Consider the following 20,546-nt stretch of genomic DNA (forward strand, 5'->3'; position numbering starts at 1 on the left):
ACTGGGATGATGGCCTGGAAACCAGTATACCCAATACAGGAAGGGGACAGGAGGGCTTCCAGGCTCTTCTGTCACCCTGGAGACCATCCTAGCTCTGTCACAGGGCTGGGCAATGACAGAAGGATGTCTAGCAGGGCCATGGCTACATCCCTGATGAGCTCAGCCTAAGCTGGCTAGAACCACCAGGCTCTGCCCCTCAGCCAGGCTTTAAAAAAAAAAAAACAACCCATCCCTGGTGCAGAAGAGGTGGCATGGCAGGACAAGCCATGGCAAAGACACAGCACAGTGCCTGCAGCCCGACAGGCCCTGCAAGGCAGTAAATTTCCCAGCAACTTGACACATTAATATAGAAATACAGTCTGTTATAGCAGAAGAAGATTGGCTGAGTCCTTCAGGGGAAAACAGCAATCCAAAAATGAAAAGTGTGCTCCGGCAACTGCGGGGAAATGTAGTTAACACTTGGAGCAGAGCTGGCTGGCTCCCACAGGAGGAGCTCTGCTGAAGGGAGGCTGCTAACATCCCCTCCTAAAAGAAGGAAAAAGACCTGAGATGCTCCTCCGTGGCTTGAGGAGAATAAAATCATAATGGGCAGAAGCCCCCATGTGCACTATACCCACACTTTGGCAGCCATCGGGATGGGATGTGGCTTCCAAGCAGGATACCAGGGTCATGCCATAGATAGACACAACCTTTGCCTTCTCCAGAGGAAATCCCTGGCCTCGGGGCCACTCTGGGGACAGGGGCAAGATGCTCACCTTCTGGAGCTATGGGGCACAGTCCCTATCCCCCTTTATTCCTAGTCCTGCCTGCCTTGTCCAAATGGAATACAGAACACAGACTACATCCCAAGGAAGCCAGGAGAGGCACAGCCCCGCTGAGCACCTTGCAGAGGATTTCATTGACCCCACATAATATTAATCACAGGTAAGCAAATGCATAATGTTTGGGAAGCCAAAAAGAAAGCAAGCAAACAAACAAAAAAACCCTAAAATATTTACTCTGCAATCTCTTGTTTGTTCCGACAGCTGGCAAGCGAAATTGAACGTGAAAGTGATGCCACTAAATTCAATAACAATAAGCCTGTGATTTATCTCCTTCCTTTACTGCTCAAGACCCACACTGCACCGATTCCTGCTCACAACAGGGCCCAGTTTCTTCCTCCCTTCCCAAACTGGGCAGATAGCCCCAAACTGGGCAGACAGCCCTAGGGGGCTGGCAGTGGCAGCGTGCCCAGTGTCGCTTGGGATATCCCTCACTAGCACAGCCAAGTGCTCTGCCCAAGCCCCCCAGTCTCAGCACCTCCTCCAGGCACCAGCTTTTCCCCAGCTGCTGCTGCTGGGGACAAAAGCCACCAGAAAACTTGGGCTTTCCAGACAGCCAAGAGTAAGGGGGGACGGCTGCCACCCCTCAGCCCTGCAGGAAGAGACAGCACATCAGGCATCCCTGCGTGGTCACTGGCTCCACGTGATGCTGCTGCTGGCTGACTCAGCTCCTGACTACTCCTTAGCACCTATCCCCACCCCAGGCACTCGCCACGGTGACCCCCAACATGATTTTTAGCTGCCAAATGATCACTGCTGCACGGCTGGGAGCAGGGAACCTGTGGCTGGCACCACCAACTCATGTCCCTCCTGCACAGCATTACCTCTTGAGCCACAACAAGACACCTCTTTTGATAAGGTGAGATGGGGGATCTTTGGTGTTGGGGTGCAGGGACCCCCTGGGGACCCCTGTGCCAATGTCCCTCCTTTAGCCTGCATGGGAAGTGATGTTGGGAGTTTTAACCAAGTGTTGCTTGTCAGCAGCAAAGATTATTGCCTCTGATCAAACCTTCTTCTGACAGCCCAATCCAAGAGGCTCATCAGAGTTGATTTTATGGATTAAGAACATCCAACCGTGACAGTTTGGTCAACAGACTGATTTTTATCACATTTCCCAGGCAAGCAAGCAGCATGCCATCCTGTCACCTCACATACTCCACAGGCTCTTCATCTGGGAAACTTTCAGAGATCTGACCCTCCTCCTGGGCTTAAACACTGCCTTTTCACAGCCTTCCCCCAGTAAAACACACTCCATGCAACCCTTTCATGGAAAAGGATTATCATGTGCATATTTCAAACACATCCTCTCTGCTGCAGAGATTTTCCAACCTGGCTGATAATCCCCAGGAGACCACATCTCTGCCCCTGTTCTGTCTGCCTGCCTTCCTCCACACCATCTGAGTGCAGGTGAAAGAGGAGGAAAAGAAATAAATAATAAAAAAACAACACCCAAAATCCCTTTCCTATGAACAACTCCAGAGAGCCTCAAGACCTTTGCAGAGAGCTTTCCCCATCTCCATGTGGATTGGGAACTCCCCCACAAGACTGGACCACAACCCCATGAGACCCAAATGAACAAGAAAGGGATGGAGAAGCCAGCACAGACCAAAAGCAGAATCTGGCTCCACTGGGGACTGAATGCTCACAAGAAGTTACAACACCAAAACCCAGGCATCAAACACCCATTGCTCAGACAGAGTCTCCTGACTGCTTGCTGCACACCCTTTTTCTCCAGATTTTTCACGTTGAGCCAGAGAAAGCAATAAAACCAACACTGGGAGTGTTATACCTACTGTGTAACCACCTGTCAGTAAATTTATGAACAATTAGGACGTGAGAGTGCTTCCCAGGGAGCTATTTGTGTGCACGCTAAAACGTTCTTTCTGTTCAGAAATATAATGGGGAAACAACTTCTCCACTTCTCCCTCCTCTCCCCCACTTTGGCTTTTTGCACTAATTAATCAGCAGCTGGGCTTTTCTTCCATCACCTCTGGGGAATGTCCCAATGCCTCCAACAGCTCCACTGCCACCAGCTCCTTGTCACAGTTCAGGAAGCCTCGAGGAGAGGAAACCAAGGATGCTGTCTGGGTGTTTCCCATCATCCTGTCCCTCTTCCTGTCTGGATTTTGGGTTAGCACATCACACCAGCCACTTTAAGGCCAGTTCCTGCCTGGGCAGTGGGTGTTCTTTTCTCTCTGCTCCTTCATTACTTTTTCATTTTTCCCTATTGCTGCCTCTCACTCTTTTGATGCTCTGTGCACGTTTCCTTCTCTCTTCCTTTTGTTCTCCAAGCCTCTGGAATTTTCTTCCCATCTTGCACTTGTTGATTTTAATTCCTCCTCCTGTTGCTTCTTTCTTTAATCATTGCTATTCCTCCCAAACTGTCTCTGAGCACTTCTCTGCTACATCTCAGCCAGATGCTGCCACATCTCCCCCAGAAGGCCACAGTCACTCTCTCACCAATCCTCTGTTTCTCTGGGAAGGGAGGAAGGATGAGGTAGGGGTTGGTTGCTTCTTTCAGACCTTTCCCTATCCCAGACCCCCAGAGAAGGAAGTGTGAATCATCACTTTAAACACCATGGATATTATGTCCTTTGGGCTTTCTCTCCTGCTGGGAATAGAATTCCTTCCTGCCTAAAGTTTTTTTTTTTCACCCATCTCCTTTCAACAGCCCTTTGATTTCCCTGTTATTTCCCTGCACTCCATTGCCACCACTCCAAGGCTGAGCTCTGGGAAAGTCTCCTGCTTCAATTCACCATTTTGCTCATCCCTGCTGAGACAATTAACCCAGAGACCAGAGCTGAGTCTCTAAAATACTCCACGACAAAACACCCAGTCAGACCCAGAGATGTGGCAAAGGGGACTTGCATACAGCACCCATCCAAACATCACCAGGCCTTTTTCCTGGTGGTGAAGGCTTTCCTTTGGACATGTGTCACTCAGCAAGATGGAGATGTGCCCCAGGAATCACCTTCAGTGTTCCTATAAACCCTCAATCCAAGATCTGTGAAAAATCTTGCCAGCCCAGCATGCTACGTGATCACACAAGGGGTACCTTTGCCAACTTTCTGTCCCACATGTGTTGCATCCCATTTACTGCTCCTCTTTGCATCTCTCTGCCTCATTATCACTTTCTTTCTTAGGCAAAAACACACACACAAAAAAAAACCCAACCCAAAACACCAGGTAAGGGCTAACCCCAGTGATCCTGTTTCTCCCTCACACTAAACTCTGAAGCATCTACATGCTAAGCAGTTAATATATAAGCTTTTTCTACATGTAGGGCACATTATCTGGTCTTTCCTACAACAATGACAGAGGCTGAACCACTCCCATCATCCTTTTGGAGACTCAAGGAGAGAGTTGTTATCAGTGAGAGGGTGCAAATAAACTCAATTTGCTTTTGAGCCACTCACTGAGGAACTACACCTGCATCCATGCTGCTTTGAGGGATTCTGCACCTGATCTGAGGGAGCATCCTTAGGAGGATCCAGAGAATTGAGTGCAAATGAAGGTCCTGGTCCTTCCAAACCCATTCCAGCTCCCAGGGTGAGGAAAGCAGCAGCACAACACCGAGACAAGAAAATGGATTGTGCCCACCAGAAACTAACAGTAACAATGCCAACAGCCAAGAGGGGCTTTAATGAAAAATCTGTGGTGAGTAGGATTAAAGCAACACAGAGGAGGTTTGCTAAATAAATCAGAAACAGAGGACATCTGAGGAATACCAAAGACCACTATTAGGTAGGTCCAGCCCCGTGGCATCCTCTGCTCAAGCTGCTTAGGGTAAGAGGAGGATGTGGCTCCTCTAAATGCCAGTTCTCTCTGTGTTTGGAGCTCTCCCAGCATGCCAAAAGCACCAGATGTGTCCCTAGAAGCTCCCTGTCCCATCATCACAATGTGGCCCCAAAAAAAGAGAGGAAAAGGGAGACAAAACCACAACCCTTTGTTGTCCTGTTATCTCTGCTCCTATAAACCCTTGTTAACAGTGCTTGCAATGAACCAGTCCAAGAGACACATTAATGATGACACTAAGAGACACATTTACTGGTGACAGTGACTCTCTGGCAGATTTATCACTGGGCTGCAAGGAAGGAAGGCTGGGCCCTGCAGTAGCACAATTAAAACCCAATTGAACACAGGCACCAAGAATCAATACTCCATCCGGCCGACTTTTAGCTGTGTGCCACACAAATATAAATTAATCGACCTGAATGCCACTGCTACCTGAGCATCACCCCATCCCCACGCACCCCAGCTCCTCTTCAGCTCTGGAGAAGCAGTGCTGGGGCTTCCATGTGCCAGGGGAAAACTTTTCCTAGCACAGTTAGGATCACCTCACCACCAGATGGTTGTTCTGGATGGGATCTCTCCCCCTTGTCATCCCACTGCTCTGAAAAAGGGGGTGAGAGGAAGGGGTGCTGAGCCAGTTTGCTTCATTTCATGAGGTGCAAAGCACTGGGACACTTCACCAGTGTTGACTGGATGGATTAACATGATTGCAGAGCAGGCAGGATAAACAGATTAAACTTCGTGGATGGAAAGCTGGCACATAACTCCAAAAGGGGGAATGGGAGAGGCCGTGGGGAGAGGTTGGTCCTTCCCTCTTCCCCATTCCCTCCTGGCCTAACAGGGAGCCTCCCAGTTCCCTGTTGCAGACAACCAGGTGGGAAACCTGCTTGGATGGGTGGCCACAAACAAGCCCTGCCTCCTGCAAATGAGCAGGATGCATAAACACATCCATATCTCTGTCGGGGGCTTCTTGGAGACACATTGAGGCTGAGAAATTTTTTCAGATTTGTTCATTGCAAAATCAATACCCATCAGCTGTTTGAAATTAAAGGAAAGATTAGGTCCTGGTTTTATACACGCTTTATTGTATTCCGAGAGCTTTCTACTCAGCCAGATAAATCTTCTTTAAGAGGATTAGGAAACTTTCATTATCTTTATCTAACCTGAACTAACAGTAACTCTGAAAAATTAATCTAGGGACCCGACAAAAGCCAATAGCCAGTGCAGAGCCACAAGGATCCAGGGGTGGCATCCACCAGGCTGCTGTGGGCACCCCAGACCTGCTGGCACCTGGATTCCCCATCAGAGGAACCTCAGGAATGCTGCTTGGCAACCTGATGGCATCTGCCACACCAACACGCTCACCTATGAAGCCTTGTCCCAAGCCTTTTGTGACCCCACGGTGACACCAAGATGCTCACAAGCTCTTCCCTCTGCTCCTCCACCATACCACAGAGATTCCTGCATCTCCCTCACCGAGAAGACCTCCAAACCCTCTCCCCAAGCCCAGACATCCTTCCATATCAACAGCTCAGCTCGACACTAGCCGAAGACTTACCTTGCACGATGAGGTGGACGCGTGAGGTCTTGGGGTGATTGTCTGTCTGCACCGAGCAGGTGTAGGGCCCCTCATCGTACACATCCACGTTGTATATCTTGATGCTGTACTGGGTCTTGGTGTTGGAGAGGATGACCACACGGTTGTCTATAGACCACTTGTCATTGCCAGCATACAGGATGGTGCTGCGGTTCAACCACGCTACCCGCGTCACCCTGTCATCCACAGTACACCTGTAGGAGAAGGGGTAGAGTTGTCACCAAGATGAGGCAGGACAAGATCACCCTGCCTCCCAAAAAGCAGGACAAGAGCTGGGGTTCTGGCTCCCCATCATGCATGGACGTGGCACTCACTGCCCTGTCTCACATCCTTGTGCTACCTGAAACAACCGCTTGACCGGGAAAAAACCCTCCTGCCTCTTTCATACAGAGCTGCAGGCAAAAAAAAAAAAAACAAAAAACCAACACAAACCACAAACCCTATTCTGTTTGACCTCCCCATCCCTTGCTGCTCACGGAGCATTTCAGATGAAGCTGTAAAATCTGCTGACAGTTGGGCTTGTTGGCACAGCCCTCGAGCCATCCCCGGGGTGATATACACACCCGCTGCCTGGGGAGTGGGGGAGAAACAACCGGAGATGGTAAAGCCAGAGCACGGGGAAGAGAAGGGAAGATTTGGGTAAGCAGCCATAAATCCTACAAGTGCCTTGAAAACACAACGTGGTCGTTTTTATTATTTATCTCCTGCCTGGCTCCCACCCTCCCCACTCTGAGACATGCGGGGGATCGGCGGCAGCTCTGCTCCACAGTAAAGAGCAGAGTTAAAGGAAGGGAGGGGGTGTTGTAGGAATTAAAATGTTCCTGGAGAAGAGAGGAACACAGCTTTTTCATTCCTATTGATAGATTTTTCTTGATCTGTTTACTCCCGGCCTTCTCTGCGGCCCCTGCAGCAAACCCACTGAGCTATATTAAGACTGGGCCACTGCTCAGGAGCTTCACCTTTCCCACCCCAGCCCCACAGCAGGGAACCTTCCTCGTGGTGTGAAAACAAACTGGGAGCACCAAGCTCCCTGCATGCTCCTGATGGCAGCACTGCCGCAGCTTTCTGCAGATGCGATCTCAGGGAAAAGCCACACGCAGTCAATCAAGAAACTCCTGCAAGTCCCTCTCTCTCTCTGCATGCCTGTAAATTCCGAGCCAGGCTGGAAAGCTGTCCCTGTCCTCATCCCCACCGTGGCACCTCTCCTGTAGAGGCTTCAGGGTGTTATATACCTGGGATGCCAGGCTCGCTGAGCATCACCTCCATCAAGATTATTCATCGGGTGGAGGGAACGGGCAAGGCTTGGCATGTTTGAGGGTCTCCCCAGGCCTTGGGTTCTGAGGAATGAGCCATCCATCCTCCCACAAACAAGTCATTTTCCCCTTGCAGGAGCCATAATTCCCAGCCTAGGGCTGCCTGGAAAGACGGATGGGCAGCCCTGGAACCAGGGACCAGGACTCCTCGTGCCAGCGGATAGCATCATCTTGGTTGGGAAGCTGAGCCCTGCCTTCGTTCACATTAACTGGGGGAGAGCTAAGCGCCGCTGAGTTAAGTTTGGCCCTGGGGGATTCCAGTCTAGTGGACTATTACTGCTGTCTCACTTCATTATAATGAATAATAAAGAGATACTTACACGCAGCTTCTGTAAATTATTCATTGCGCGCGCTGAAGAAATCAGGGCAGCAATATGTAAAACAGACAACTTGCATGTCTGCACTCATATAAATATCCAGACTACAGCCCTGCGAGGGACTCTTGGGTCCCCTCATTAGGGGTGAAGCACAAGGAGTAGGGTTTGAAGGGACAGGGAGCTCGTGCTGTCAGTCGGCACGTTCAGCTCTGGCTGCTCTGGGTATGCTGCTCGGGGAGATCTGGGGCTCAAAAGCACTCGGAGCAAACCAGCAGGAGCAACTTGAAGACTTCTCCTTCTAAGAAACTCATGCCAAGAGCCAGAAGGCAAAGGCTCCTTCTTCCCATCCCTCACTCTTCAGTTGCTGCTACTCCACAGCTAATTTGGGATTAAGTCCCTTTGGTTCCACTTGCCTAAAGCACTGTGCTCCCCTCTGCCAGAGTCTAGGCATATATGTGATTTGAATTAGGCCACCATGGAAAAAAAATTATTAATTTATTATAATTTTATCTGTTCAGCACATATATGAGTAGCAGACTACTTACACTTTCCCATCAGCTAGGCTCTCTTGTCTGCTGAGCTGTCTTTGCTACCTATTTCCCATTGACCAGGATTATGATAATGTCTCCAATAAGCAAACAGGTACAGAGACTTCTGCAAAGTGTTTAGATAAAGCAGACAAGCTCTGACAAAGCTGGATAATAAAGTGGGCCAGGAGGTTTTCCCTTGAAGGGATCTAATTAAGAACAAAGACAAACCCCCATTAACAGTCTCCTGAAGGCGCCATATCCATCTCCAGAAGACATCCTGCCTTAGAGACCAGAAGGGACAAAAGACAATAAAGCACCTGTCAGACAAGAGGGAAATAAACCCATCTTGGCTCCACGGTTCACCTGGAGAACACCCATCAGCAAGAGAGGGGGGGTATCTCTGGACCAATACTGCCAGCCCAAACCTCAGCCCCCAGCTCTTGCCTCCTCCCAGTCCCCCTCACAGCCCATCCCCTCTGCTCCTCCACCCCTGCATCCCACCCCGACCCTCCCTGCCATCCAGCAGAGACTTTTCACCATCTTCAGCCCCCACTGTGACTGCTTTCCACTGGGGATATCCTCAGATGCCCACGATGCTCACCACGACACAGGTGGCCTCTTGGAGGACACCACCACCTCCCCAGCATCCCTGGCTCTGCGGAGGTACAGGAGCTGCCCTAAGGATCGCGGTGCTCCCCCGGTGATAAGGGTGATGAACCCAAAGGCAGCAGCACCAGAAGATGCATGAGGGAGGGAGCTGGGGGGCACCGCTGCTGTGCTGCTTCCCCTCTAATTGCCCCTATTCCTCTTCCTTAAATGCTAATTCTGAAGTTTGCCAAGGAATTACTTCACTTAGTGTCAACAATACAGATAACACCACCGATGGGTTCTTTTGTGTTCCGTGGCACCAAGTGACCGTCTCCCTCCTCCCAGACCTATTAGGAGGGACCCCCGACGTCGCTCCCGCTGCAGGTTCCTGCCCGGCCCCATCAATGACACTGACAGCGCTTCTCCTACCTCTGGGATGTGCCATAAAATCCTCAGTATTCATCCCCTCCTTCTCCCTGTTCCCTGTCCTCACCGCAAACCTTTCCTGCAGGAGGGGCAGGGGCTGCACACCCAGCATGGGGTCGACATCTGCCCTGCAGCACAGGAAATGTCACACCCGGGGATGGCACAAGTTTCTGGCATCAGTTTGAAGGCTAAACAGCACGTGAATTGTTGGAAGGTACAAAGCAAGTCTTGCAAACTCCTCCCTGGGGGTGCAAAGGATCCTAAGGGATGGGATGCGTAGGACTCCAAAATTTTGGTGCACATCCTGAGCAATCCAAGAGGCTCAAGGGAGATGCTCTTCTTTGGATCGACCCAAACCCCTCCTGCTTCCAGGATGCTTAGGATTCCAAATTTTGATGCACATCCTGAGCAATCCAAAAGGCTCAAGGGAGATGCTCCTCCCTGGATCAACCCAAAAAGGAGTTTGCTTCCTACTGCGAGCCACCAACGCTCCTCTTTTACATCTTTCCAAGCCCCTTCAACCCCCAAAACCTCTTTTCTCTCCCGTAGGCAAAGCATCTCATCAAAATGACAAATGGCGATGCCAAAACCAGTCACAAACTCGCTACCTGACCCAGTTTTCTGCAGCTAAAATAGCTCACCCGGATCAGGAGCAAAGCCCCTCGGTGGCAGCAGGGTGGTACATCACCCTGGGAAGTTCCCACCCTGTGTAACAGGAGCAGAGCCAACACCCTGGCACCCTTATCTTTGTGAAGAAATTGTTAATTGCATTTGTTGGGGACTCCTAATAGGATTTCTCCTCTGCTTCCAGAATTCGCCTCGGCTACGGGCTCCAAACTCCTTTTATTCCAGGCCGGTTTGGAGTAAAGGCAGAGGAGATTTATTTGTAATCATCAGAAATAAACACACTTGCTCAGAAGTAAACACAAAAGAACAGAACCTGGCTGGGCTCCCGCTTCGTTAAAGATGCAAATGAGAAAGGGGCCATCCAAACGCTGCTCTAATCCTCTCCCAACAATGCCAAGTGTCACATTAGCCCCGGGTACAATGGCATCTGCGGTGGGTGAGGGTAGGTCTGGCTCCCCGAGGGCAGGATGGCTCCTCCTGGGCCTCCCTCACTGTCTCCCCCGATATTTAGTAGATCCGTGGAGAATGGGCAGCACTTTGTCTTCCTCTTGATGCCTTCCCCTGGCACTCTGGCTCCCCTCTGAACCACCCGTGGGATCCCTTCTCCCACCCTTCCCAGTGCTCAGATGCGGGGGAAAAGATAACTGAGTTGCCTGTCCCACCATTCCTGTGCTGCCCAGATTCCCCCAAAACTCCCAGCATGGTTCAAACAAGCTCCAGACCTACCCCATCCTCTCCCCAAACCCACCCGAGGGCCACGGGACCCTTCTGCCCTCCCCAGAACCCATGGGGTTTTTTTGGGGAGGGCTTCTCCCCTGTGGCTGAGGTCCTTCCGCCCTCAACCCAAGCACCAGAATGGAAGCTGCTCCCTGTGAAAAAATCAAAGCCCAAACTGATACATTAGGTTGCTAAATATAAAATATCCATCTGCAAAGATAATAAGCCTGCGAGGGCAGGGGCTGTCGAGTTACTCCATTTCAGATAGTTTAATGGTGTTTTGGTCTATGACTGCAGCTCCCAGACATTAGAATAATAACAAGATGATGAGGAAGGCGGGAGCTGCGTGCCTGAGGCATCAGAAGTCAAAACTCAGAGCTCACTGTGTGGACCCCGAGGGGGTTGAGCTCCACCAAACACCCACCACCACCACCACCACCCCTGGCTGCTCTCCACCCAGCAGCCCCAGGGCATCTGCAGCAACCCGGGGACTGCAGAGCTTCAGCATGATGCTGAGTGACCAGCAAGCTTGAGCTGGTATCAGCTTGGGGAGGGGGACTGTTCCCACCTTTGGCCTGGAAGGGACTTGGCCTTTTTTTCACAGACAGGCCCAGGTTTGCACGGGGAAGGGATGAGCAGCAAGATGATCAGCTGCACCGTGTCCCTGCTGCTGCTCAGTGACCACATCTGCTCCCCGAAGCCACTCACTGGATTTTCTGAATTAATGCTCCACATCGAGCAAATCCAGACACTGCAGTCAGCTCTGTTACAGCGAACTGAGCTTTCTTTTTCACTCTTAAAGCCCTTCTTTCACTCCTGGCTTTTACTTCCAGCTCCTGGGGATGCAGGAACATCCCACAATGATGTTGTTGCTGACAACACCATCAGCAAGGAGAGAGCCGGTGTGACGGGCGCCAGCTCTGCTCCCAGCTCCTGCTTCATTTTCCCACCTTGTTTCTGACATAAAAATACTCCATCCATCCTAATGACCCAGGGGCTGCTCAGAAACCCTCTGCAGCCCCCAGGCAGGTCAGCCCTGCCTTCAGCCAGCTCTGGATCAGGGCTCTACCCCAGCCCATTCCATCAGGGAGCTGTCACATCCCTGCCTGGCAGCTCCCGATGGCTCGTCCAGCCCCACGCAACTCACGGCTGTTGTAATCTGCTCTGAAATGCATCAGAAAATAACAGCAACACTCTCTACCCTCAGGACCATCCCGGGTTTACAAACAGCTTCAGCCTCCAGCCCAGAGGTCCCCAATTCCCTGCCCAGCTGTGGTTTGGCCGCATCCACGTGTCGGGATGCTCAGCAGGGAAGGTCAGGAGGAGATGCCTAAGCCTCAGCTGCTGACAGCTGCTGTAAGAAAAATCTTCATCAGGAAATTTGAGGCAGCAGTGAAAGAAATAAAGTGGGAGGCCTTTGAATAGAGCAAATCTCTGGGGATCTTTGTGGAGCAGGTGGCACTTAAATGCTACCATTGGAGTCAGACCCTGCTGGTGGCCACACCTGATCTCCCAAACAGAGAAGAAAATGAAGGCACTGAGCACAGGCAGCCAGTCCCAGAAATCTGTGGACTTTGGAAGAAGTGCATTGAGACATCTTTCCTTGCCCAGAATGGTACCTAGGTAATATCAATCTCTCCCAAAAGTCAGGTCCCAGACTAAGCCAGGCACCAATCTCCAACTTTATCACAGTCATTGGGCCATTCCGGGGTTTGAAGAAGGTTGGGACATCTTTCCTCTTTCAAGAGACAAGCAACATCTGCCAGCATTTACCATCACTACCCATCCTAGCAGAGAACCATCATCTCACCAGGGAAACCAAACTCTCTGCTACCCTCTACCCTGTGTCCTAGCAGGGTAGAAAAGACCCAGCACAGGGCACTCACTGACACCATCACCAGGATCAAGGGTGCTGAGGAAGGGACACGATCCAGCAGCCCCCCTCACCCCCTGGCACCACCCTGCACCTCAATCAGTGCCCACACACGAATTCAATCAGCTCAAATCTAACACAATGCAGCACCTGAGCCTGCCTGATTTCTAGTGTTCTTCAATCAAAAAGGAGGGGAAGAAACGTAGAGCTTGCTGCTGGCACTGCTAGCAGAACCATTCAAGAACCTGCAGCCTTCCATGGTGGGGCTTGGGGGATGGATTTTTCCCTTATTACTGCTTTTTTTCTCTCTTATTTTTTCCACCCACCTTTCCCAGACAGGGAGAGACAGAAAAAAAACCAAACCTGCTCCACTGTCCCAGTTAGACATACCATTAAGTACCAGTAATTAACCTGAACCAGGTCCCTGGGGGACACGACAGCATGTAGGGAACTTTAGATGGATACCTGGGCCTGGTCTCCATCACATTCTCCTGGTCCATCAGAGAGGAACAGGAGCTGGAGGAGAAGCAAACCTCTTCTCCCAACACCCCATTAATTGCCACCAAAAATATATTTGTCATGAGACACCCGCTCCTATCTCTGCAGCTCTTAAGGGTAATGGAGAGGTTTCAGTCTTTGGAGGATAAGTCTCAGGCTCTTGGCTGCTTGCCCGGGAGGATTATTTTACATCAGGTTGAGTTCTGTAGTAATTATCTTCAAAACAGCTGGACTGCTGGATAAACTCGCTGTATCTTAATGCACAATACAAGAGCAAATACGGAGAATTAAACTGCAATTTCAGACAGACCTGACAGATAGGCAGAAAAAACCACTCGCCCATCTTTCAGAGGCTGAGGCTCAGGGCTCCTCAAGCATCAGGGGTGGGGAGGCATTTTCTTCCTTGAAATCAATTCCAACTTCCCTGGAGACCAAGGAGAGGGGGAAATGAGATTCCTGATACAGATGTTTCACACCCCCCCAAGCTCCTAGTGGAGGAAAAACCTCACCATTTTCCTGATTTTCCAGCTGGAAAATGAAGGGGTATTTGATCCTGACTGGAAAGCTTGGTGTTTTGCACAGCTCAGAGCATTCTATCAATGCCCAAACTGCACAAGTGATCAGAAAGTGGGCAGTCCTGCTGGGGTGGGCAAGAGAAGCATCAACCCCTTCATGCCTGGATGTCACTTCCAGCACCTCATGTGCTCCATCCTGACAGGACAGAGTGGCCAAACCGACTCCCAAACAACTGCCCCTCACCCTGATCACCAGGGAGAATTAAAAGGATAAAAATCAGGTTCCATCAGGACAAAGCAGCGACAAGATTTAGTATGAAATCATGACAGGCAGCACTAATAACCTCTAAAAAGAGGGAAATTCTGCTGATGGAGGGTGAAGCCATATTTCATGGCAAACGCCATGACGAGTTCCTGCCAAACACGAGATCTGCAAATGGCCTGGGTAAGGCATCAACCTCAGGATATAATTGCCAATTTGCAGAAATTTCACCAGCAATTAGGCAAAATAAAACAACCCACCAGGGGAAATCCTCTGCTCACTGCTCCCTCGCCTTCCTCTGTCCCCTCCATTTTCCACTCACTGCCAGGATGCGGGGTGGAGCAACAGGCTCTAAGGAGCCCATGGTCATGGTCTTCACCACCAGATGAAGAAGTCACCACCAGACCTCTCCTCCTTCCAGCTGGTGCCCCCACTCTGAGCATCCCTGAGGCCCAGGCAGCAGCAACCCCATGGGGTGGCCGAACGACTTGGTGCAATTAGGGAGTTTATTTGTTTGAGTTGTACGTGAATATACCAAATTACATTATCAGATCATCGTCCTGCTTCTGATTTATTCCTTCTTTGTTCTTCAAGTCTTCGTACATCTAAGCAATTAACCTCTCAAAGAGCTGGAGAACACATAATTATCCTCATTTGTCTAAACGTCACCAAGATGGCTGCCTTTCAATTAACCTTCTGGGAATGGAGGGAAGTTGGAGTGATACAGTGATCATTTCCAACTTCAGCTTTTTTCCCTCGAAGTAATTTAATTGAAATATTCAGATGATGAAATATAGCCAGATAACTGTTACTGCAGGTAACGGGATCAAGAGGGGGCTCGCAATTGAAAAAGAAATCAAATGAGGTACAGTAATGTTATAACAATACGTGGCACTTCCTTCTAAAAGTATCAAAGCACTTTGGGCTTATTAATGGAGGGAGCCTTGTGGACTTCCCTGCCAGGCCATGGGCAAAGCCTTACATCACCTCTATATGTCACTGCTACAAATAGGGAAACTGAGGCAGGAGATGGTCTGCAATCTTGGAGTGGGCAGGAGCTTGTCCCTATCATAGAATCATAGAATTGGCAGGGTTGGAAGGGACCTCAGAGATCATCAAGTCCAACCCTTGATCCACTCCCCCCGTGGTTCCCAGCCCATGGCACTCAGTGCCACATCCAGGCTCTTTGGAAAGATCTCCAGACACGGAGAATCCACTCCTTCCCTGGGCAGCCCATTCCAATGCCTGATCACCCTCTCCAGAAAGAAATTCTTTCTCATCTCCAACCTAAACCTCCCCTGGCACAACTTGAGACCCTGCCCTCTTGTCTTGCTGAGAGTTGCCTGGGAAAAGAGCCCAACCCCCCCCTGGCTCCAACCTCCTTTCAGGGAGTTGGAGAGAGTGATGAGGTCTCCCCTGAGCCTCCTCTTCTCCAGCCTCAACACCCCCAGCTCCCTCAGCCTCTCCTCATAGGATATTTGCTTAAGTCCCTTCACCAGCTTAGTTGCCCTATGTGGTTGGGGGCTTCCTGGGAGCATCTCCTCCTTGCTCCAGCCCCAGGAGGAGGTTGCTCCATAACAAAGTTAGCACGGGAGAGGTGGTCAGGGCTGAGCTGCTTTTGCTTTTGTTTATTTTAATCCCAGCCCTCATTTTTCTGCAAGAGTGTCTGCCAGGGCAAGTGCTGCATTTCCCCCCACCCTGCACCTGGCAAATAAATATGCATCACCAGAAAGTGCCAGGTCAAACTTTGCACCCCCATCAAGCTTTGCACCAGTGTTGTCTGGCACGGGGAAATCAGATTTATCCACACCCCCACACACCAAGGCGCAAGGAAAAGAAACGAGAGCAACTCCCGACTTCATCACATCCCTTCCCTGACAAGCGTGACTTCCCTGTTCCTGGTGGCACCACAGCTTGGCTTCCAGTGTGAAATCAAGCCCTCCAAAACAGCAATTCTGTCTCCAGCCCCTCGCCAAGCCCAGCTTGCTGCCTCGGTGGAGGTGGCCACAACAGGGCGAGCGCTGGCCCTCCCAGCAAACTTGGCGACTTGGGAGAGAGTGAGTTGAAGCTCCTTCACAAAGGGAAACCATGGCACTGAGAGATGAGGATGGCCTGGCTTTATTCCCTGCATCTTTTCCCTGTGAAAAATCAGTATTTCATCCCTGAGGGATGTGGCTGAACAGGGAGGGAAGGATGCAGGCAAGTCCCTGGTAGAGACTCCATCAACCCCCGTCTTTCCCGGAGCATTCATCTGGAGAGAAGAAGTGAGGATAACACAATAACCACCCCGTTTATTCTCGGCGCAGGCTGATGGTGACACAATTAAAATGCAAGCCTGAGTCAAGGTACCTATCAATAAATCTTTGCTTTTGGCTCTTGGGCTTGACAGGAAGCCTATACCTGGCGCGGGGAGCTCAGACCGAGGGAGAGGCAGGGATAAAGGCTCTGCTTTATGGACGGCCATTTTAATGTTTCGTTTGAGTAATGGGCCTTGCAAATTAGCACCCCAGCGGCCTGAAATACATATTTTTCCAAGGACACGCAGGCTCCCGATCCGACAGGTGATGCGGGAGAGCCCGTCCCCCCAGGGCCGCTGTGATCTCCGAGCTCGGCGGCTGCGCTCGTATTTTATCCCCGGCTGGGATGACGAAGGAGAGAGCAGAGAGAGCTCAGGGCGGGATCCAAAGGCTGAGGGGAGGAAATGGAGTGGAAAACGACCCTGTGGGAGACCAGCGAAGGGCTGATGAGTGGTGGTGACAGTGGCAGGGAGAGGCCAGGCAGCCTCTGGAGGGGACCGGTGATGCTCCAACACCAGCACCTTAGCCTCTGCCCACAGCTCCGGGGCACATCTGCAGCAGGTGCCTCTCCCTGCATCATCAAAACTATGGATTTAGGGCTCTTGCCAGAGCTGGTCTGAGTTTCTGGTTCTGGCCGAGATGTTTGGAAAGGTTGGAGGTGCCTTCGATGCTTTGGAGAAGAGGGGATGCTTCGCCCGCCGGGAAAAGTCCGCCTGCAGCCCGCTGCCTGCCATGGGTCTGGCTCTCCCGGTACCAGCCCGGCGGGAGCGATCGAACATCCCCGAATTAACTGGGAGAGGACCGACGAGAGAGCGCTGGAGAAATACATGAGGTTGAACACGAGGGGGAGCTCGGGCCGGAGCACGCAGAGGAAAAAGTGGAGCCCGTTTCTCCCTTTTCGCCTCCATCTGACTCCCTCCTCTCTCTTCCTGACCCCTTTCCTTCCCCTTTCCCCTCCCCACAGCCCGGTGCACATAACCCACTATGGATCATCAGGACAGGCTGTGATGCATCTCCATAAAACCATCTGGAGGGAGAAGATGCTCAAGCACCAGGAGGATGAGTTTGAGCTGCCCCCAGACAGACCCAACTCCACTTCACGTGCCTGCAAATTGCTCTGAACCTCCAGCCATAACCTAATCACCCCTCATTCTCCTCCTTGCTGTCCTCACAGCCTCCTGCAAGAGGCAGGGGGTGACATCTCCCTGCCCCTCCTTGCCAGAGCCATTGACACGTGGGGACAACCACAGCCCCAAAGCACAGCACACAGAGCACAAGAGCCTGCCAGGTCCCCAAGAACCTGCTGCCACCTCCCCAGCCCTGACCTACCACCTGGGGACATCACTGCAAGGGACAGGTGGGCAGCCTTGAAATCAAGAGCCTGGAGCAGAAGTCTACAAGCTCACCACCAGCTCTCAGGGCCTTTAGCTCAGGTCCTAAATGTCCAAATGGAATTTGGGACCAAGCTGTGCTCCCAGCAACACCCAGGCTCTGCATTAAGCCTCATTGAAGGACTAAGAGACCAACTCCTGCTTTTGGTGGGGCATGAACCAGAGCCCTGAAGGGCTTTTGGTGGGGCATGAACCAGAGCCCTGAAGGCCCCGTGGCACAACCTGCTGCATGGGCTGGATGGTTGCACCACAATGAAGTTGTACTTGAGGAGCAGGTGGGTGCCTGCTGCTCCTGCTCACCCTGCCAAGGATCAGCCATCCCACCCATGATGCAGAGACAGCTACAGACTCACCAGGAGAGGCAGGAGCTTTGGAGCAGCACATAGAGCACTCCCCAGGCAGTCTGGAGCTAGGGCAGTAAGCTTGTGTGCTGGTGGGATGCTTCAGGGTGAAGGGAAGGAGCAGCCTTTTGGATAAACCATCTCTCTCCACACCAAGATGCTGTTTTATCCCCCAGCATCTCCCTCCAGCCCCGTGAGGTCAGCACGGTGAACTCAAAGACCTCCACTTTTTTCTGGAGGTGCAGGGCTGAGCTTTGGCCACTACATTTCATTTCTATTTACCCCAAAACTACAAAGAACAGCCAAAGCCAACCCCAGACAGTTAATCCATGATGCTGTTGCCACCCTAAGGACCTGAGTAAGGGAAGCTGAGAGCTGTTCTGGGAAATCCCTGCAGCTGGTTTGGTTTTGTTTTTTTTTTTTAACCCGTAATGCCAAAAGAAAAAAAAAGGGGGGGGATGATGCCAGCTCTTTCTGCTGCACATACCTATGGAGTGGGAAGCCAGAGGCCCAGGCCAAGGTGCACAGAAAGCATTTTCTCCTGGCAAAGCTGCCAGCTCAAGGAGAAACATAAAACCCTCGCTGAAGGGCTCGCCTGGTTTATTATAACATCGCCTTTAATTTATGCGCCTGCCTTTTATGATCGTTCCCTATCGCAGTTCCTGGGGCTTATTTATAGAGGGCCATTAGTGCTGAGAGTGAGCCCTGATGAGCCTTTGCAGCCTCTGCCAGGGGACCAGGGATAGAAACCCAGCTGAGGAGGTGACGAGTTCTGGCACGGGGCTGTGGAGAGTCCTCCTCCAGCCCAGCAGAGAAGGATAATTTGATCTGGGAGTGTGATACAACTTCATTTCACGTGGCTCTCTCCGGGCAGGCTGCAGCCTCCTTCACATGCACTTTGCTAAATTCCCCAGCCTCAAAGCAACTTGGAGCTGAAAGAGGAGGGGGAGGCTGAAGAGAGCTTCAGGGCTGGTCCACGAAGCACCTGGGGATGCGAGGGAAAAGGGTGCAAGAAGAGGGGGGAGCATCCCTGGCTGCATACTGCAGCCCTCATCCCTGCCCTGTGTCCACCTCATCCCCTTCCACCCAAAATCAAAATGCTTCCAGGGTTGTGCAGACACCCCAAGATACACAGGGGACAAGAGGGGGGGTGCTACTGAAAGCTTCACACCACAAAATTATTCCTGTTTACAACCATCGCTCTCTGAACTCTGGAGCAACCCAGACAGGTTGATGTGGGGCTGGTAATTAAAACCACACTCACCAAAATGACAGGTTAATTACAGGGTCCAGCCCACCCCTAAAACACACTGATGTGGAGGGAAAAAAGACACTAGTTAAACCCCCAGCTAAGCAGGAAGGTGGCTCTTGTTGGCAGACAAGAGACGATGTAAAATGAATTTGTAGGATCAAAGCCTTCCCATACAGTTCGCAGGTAATTTGTGACGAGAACAAAAGCTTTACATTCACCCACTAAATTATTCACTACAAATCGTCCTCTCAGCTCCCGAGCTTGTGTCCTTCAAGCTGTTCTAGGTGGTGATTACATCCCCTCGGCACATGGGGAGGCCTCAGGGAAGCAGCTGTGGAAAAGACAGAGCTGCCACTCCAACACCGGTGGTTTGATTTACAGAGAGAACTGGGGAGAGGAGACAGCAGCCCTCAGGAAAAAAAGAAACTTCAAGCTCTAACCATCCCATCAAGGAGGTTTCTGGGTTCTTTATGTGGGGCTTTTTTTTTTTTTTTTTGCTTTTTTTTTTTTTTTTTTTGCTTTTTTTTTCTGCAACAAACTCACTGCAGACAGAATAGATGATGCTAAATTATTGTGGAATATGCTGAGAATGCCCAGCTTGGCCAACCAAAGCCCCATAAATCATTCTTCTTTCCCCACCCCCTTTCCCTTCCTTGATCTCTCTTTCAAGCAGGATAATGCCAGCTAGCTGGGCACCCCATTGCCCCAATGCCATGAGGCACATTTTGGGCAGACACCACCAAGAAACATCACCTGAGGCAGACCCGCTGCTGAGGGAATGAGAGCAGGCAACTGGGAGAGATGGATGGCACCAAAAAGGAGCCACTTGGCCTGCTAACAGGGTCACTGCCTCCTAGTGACCACTTTCTGAGCCCAAAACTGAGCAGTGCCTAAGAGCTGCCTTGCTGATGTTGAAGCCAAGCATTGCCCCAGCTCCTCACCCAGCAGCTCAGCACTTGCTGCTCTTCTTGCCCTTCCTCCAGAGTCCCTCATCCAGCTACAGAGTGTCTTCCTGAATTAAAATTCATCAATGGCTTCTGCAAGAGCTGTGCTCAGGGCAGGACAACCTGTTTTGAGCAGTTTAAGCACTACAGACTACACCACCTTTGCTCTAAGACCAACAGCCTTTGGCTGGAGAAAGCCACTCCATGCACAGCACGGAAGGGATGGGAGATGTGGTGGCATCCAGGTGACAGATGCTCTAACATCACTCCTGATGGAGCCGGTGAGGAAGACAGAACTCCTCTTTTGCTAGCATGGGCTCCCTCCACAGCAGGGGTAGATTCTTGCAAAGGACTTGGCAGGGCAGAGCATTACCACATCCAAAGTCTCCTCCAGTCAGGACTGATGGGGAGAAGAGCACTTTGGCTCAGGAAGCAGAGCATGGCA

The 20,546-nt window shown here is 51.2% G+C and overlaps 1 protein-coding gene across 2 annotated transcripts in view; it reads right to left on the reverse strand.

Annotated features, from left to right (window-relative positions):
* The window catches only part of LOC103526084 (opioid-binding protein/cell adhesion molecule homolog), a 261,631-nt gene that overhangs the window by 2,867 nt on the left and 238,218 nt on the right, over positions 1 to 20,546 (reverse strand). For both annotated transcript variants that reach the window (XM_030464746.1, XM_030464744.1), the window contains one exon: positions 6,172 to 6,404. In XM_030464746.1, the coding sequence (XP_030320606.1) occupies positions 6,172 to 6,404 (233 nt within the window). The remainder of the gene's footprint in view (positions 1 to 6,171; positions 6,405 to 20,546) is intronic.

The sequence above is a fragment of the Calypte anna genome, chromosome 24 (genome assembly GCF_003957555.1).
Source record: "Calypte anna isolate BGI_N300 chromosome 24, bCalAnn1_v1.p, whole genome shotgun sequence".
NCBI lineage: Eukaryota > Metazoa > Chordata > Aves > Apodiformes > Trochilidae > Calypte > Calypte anna.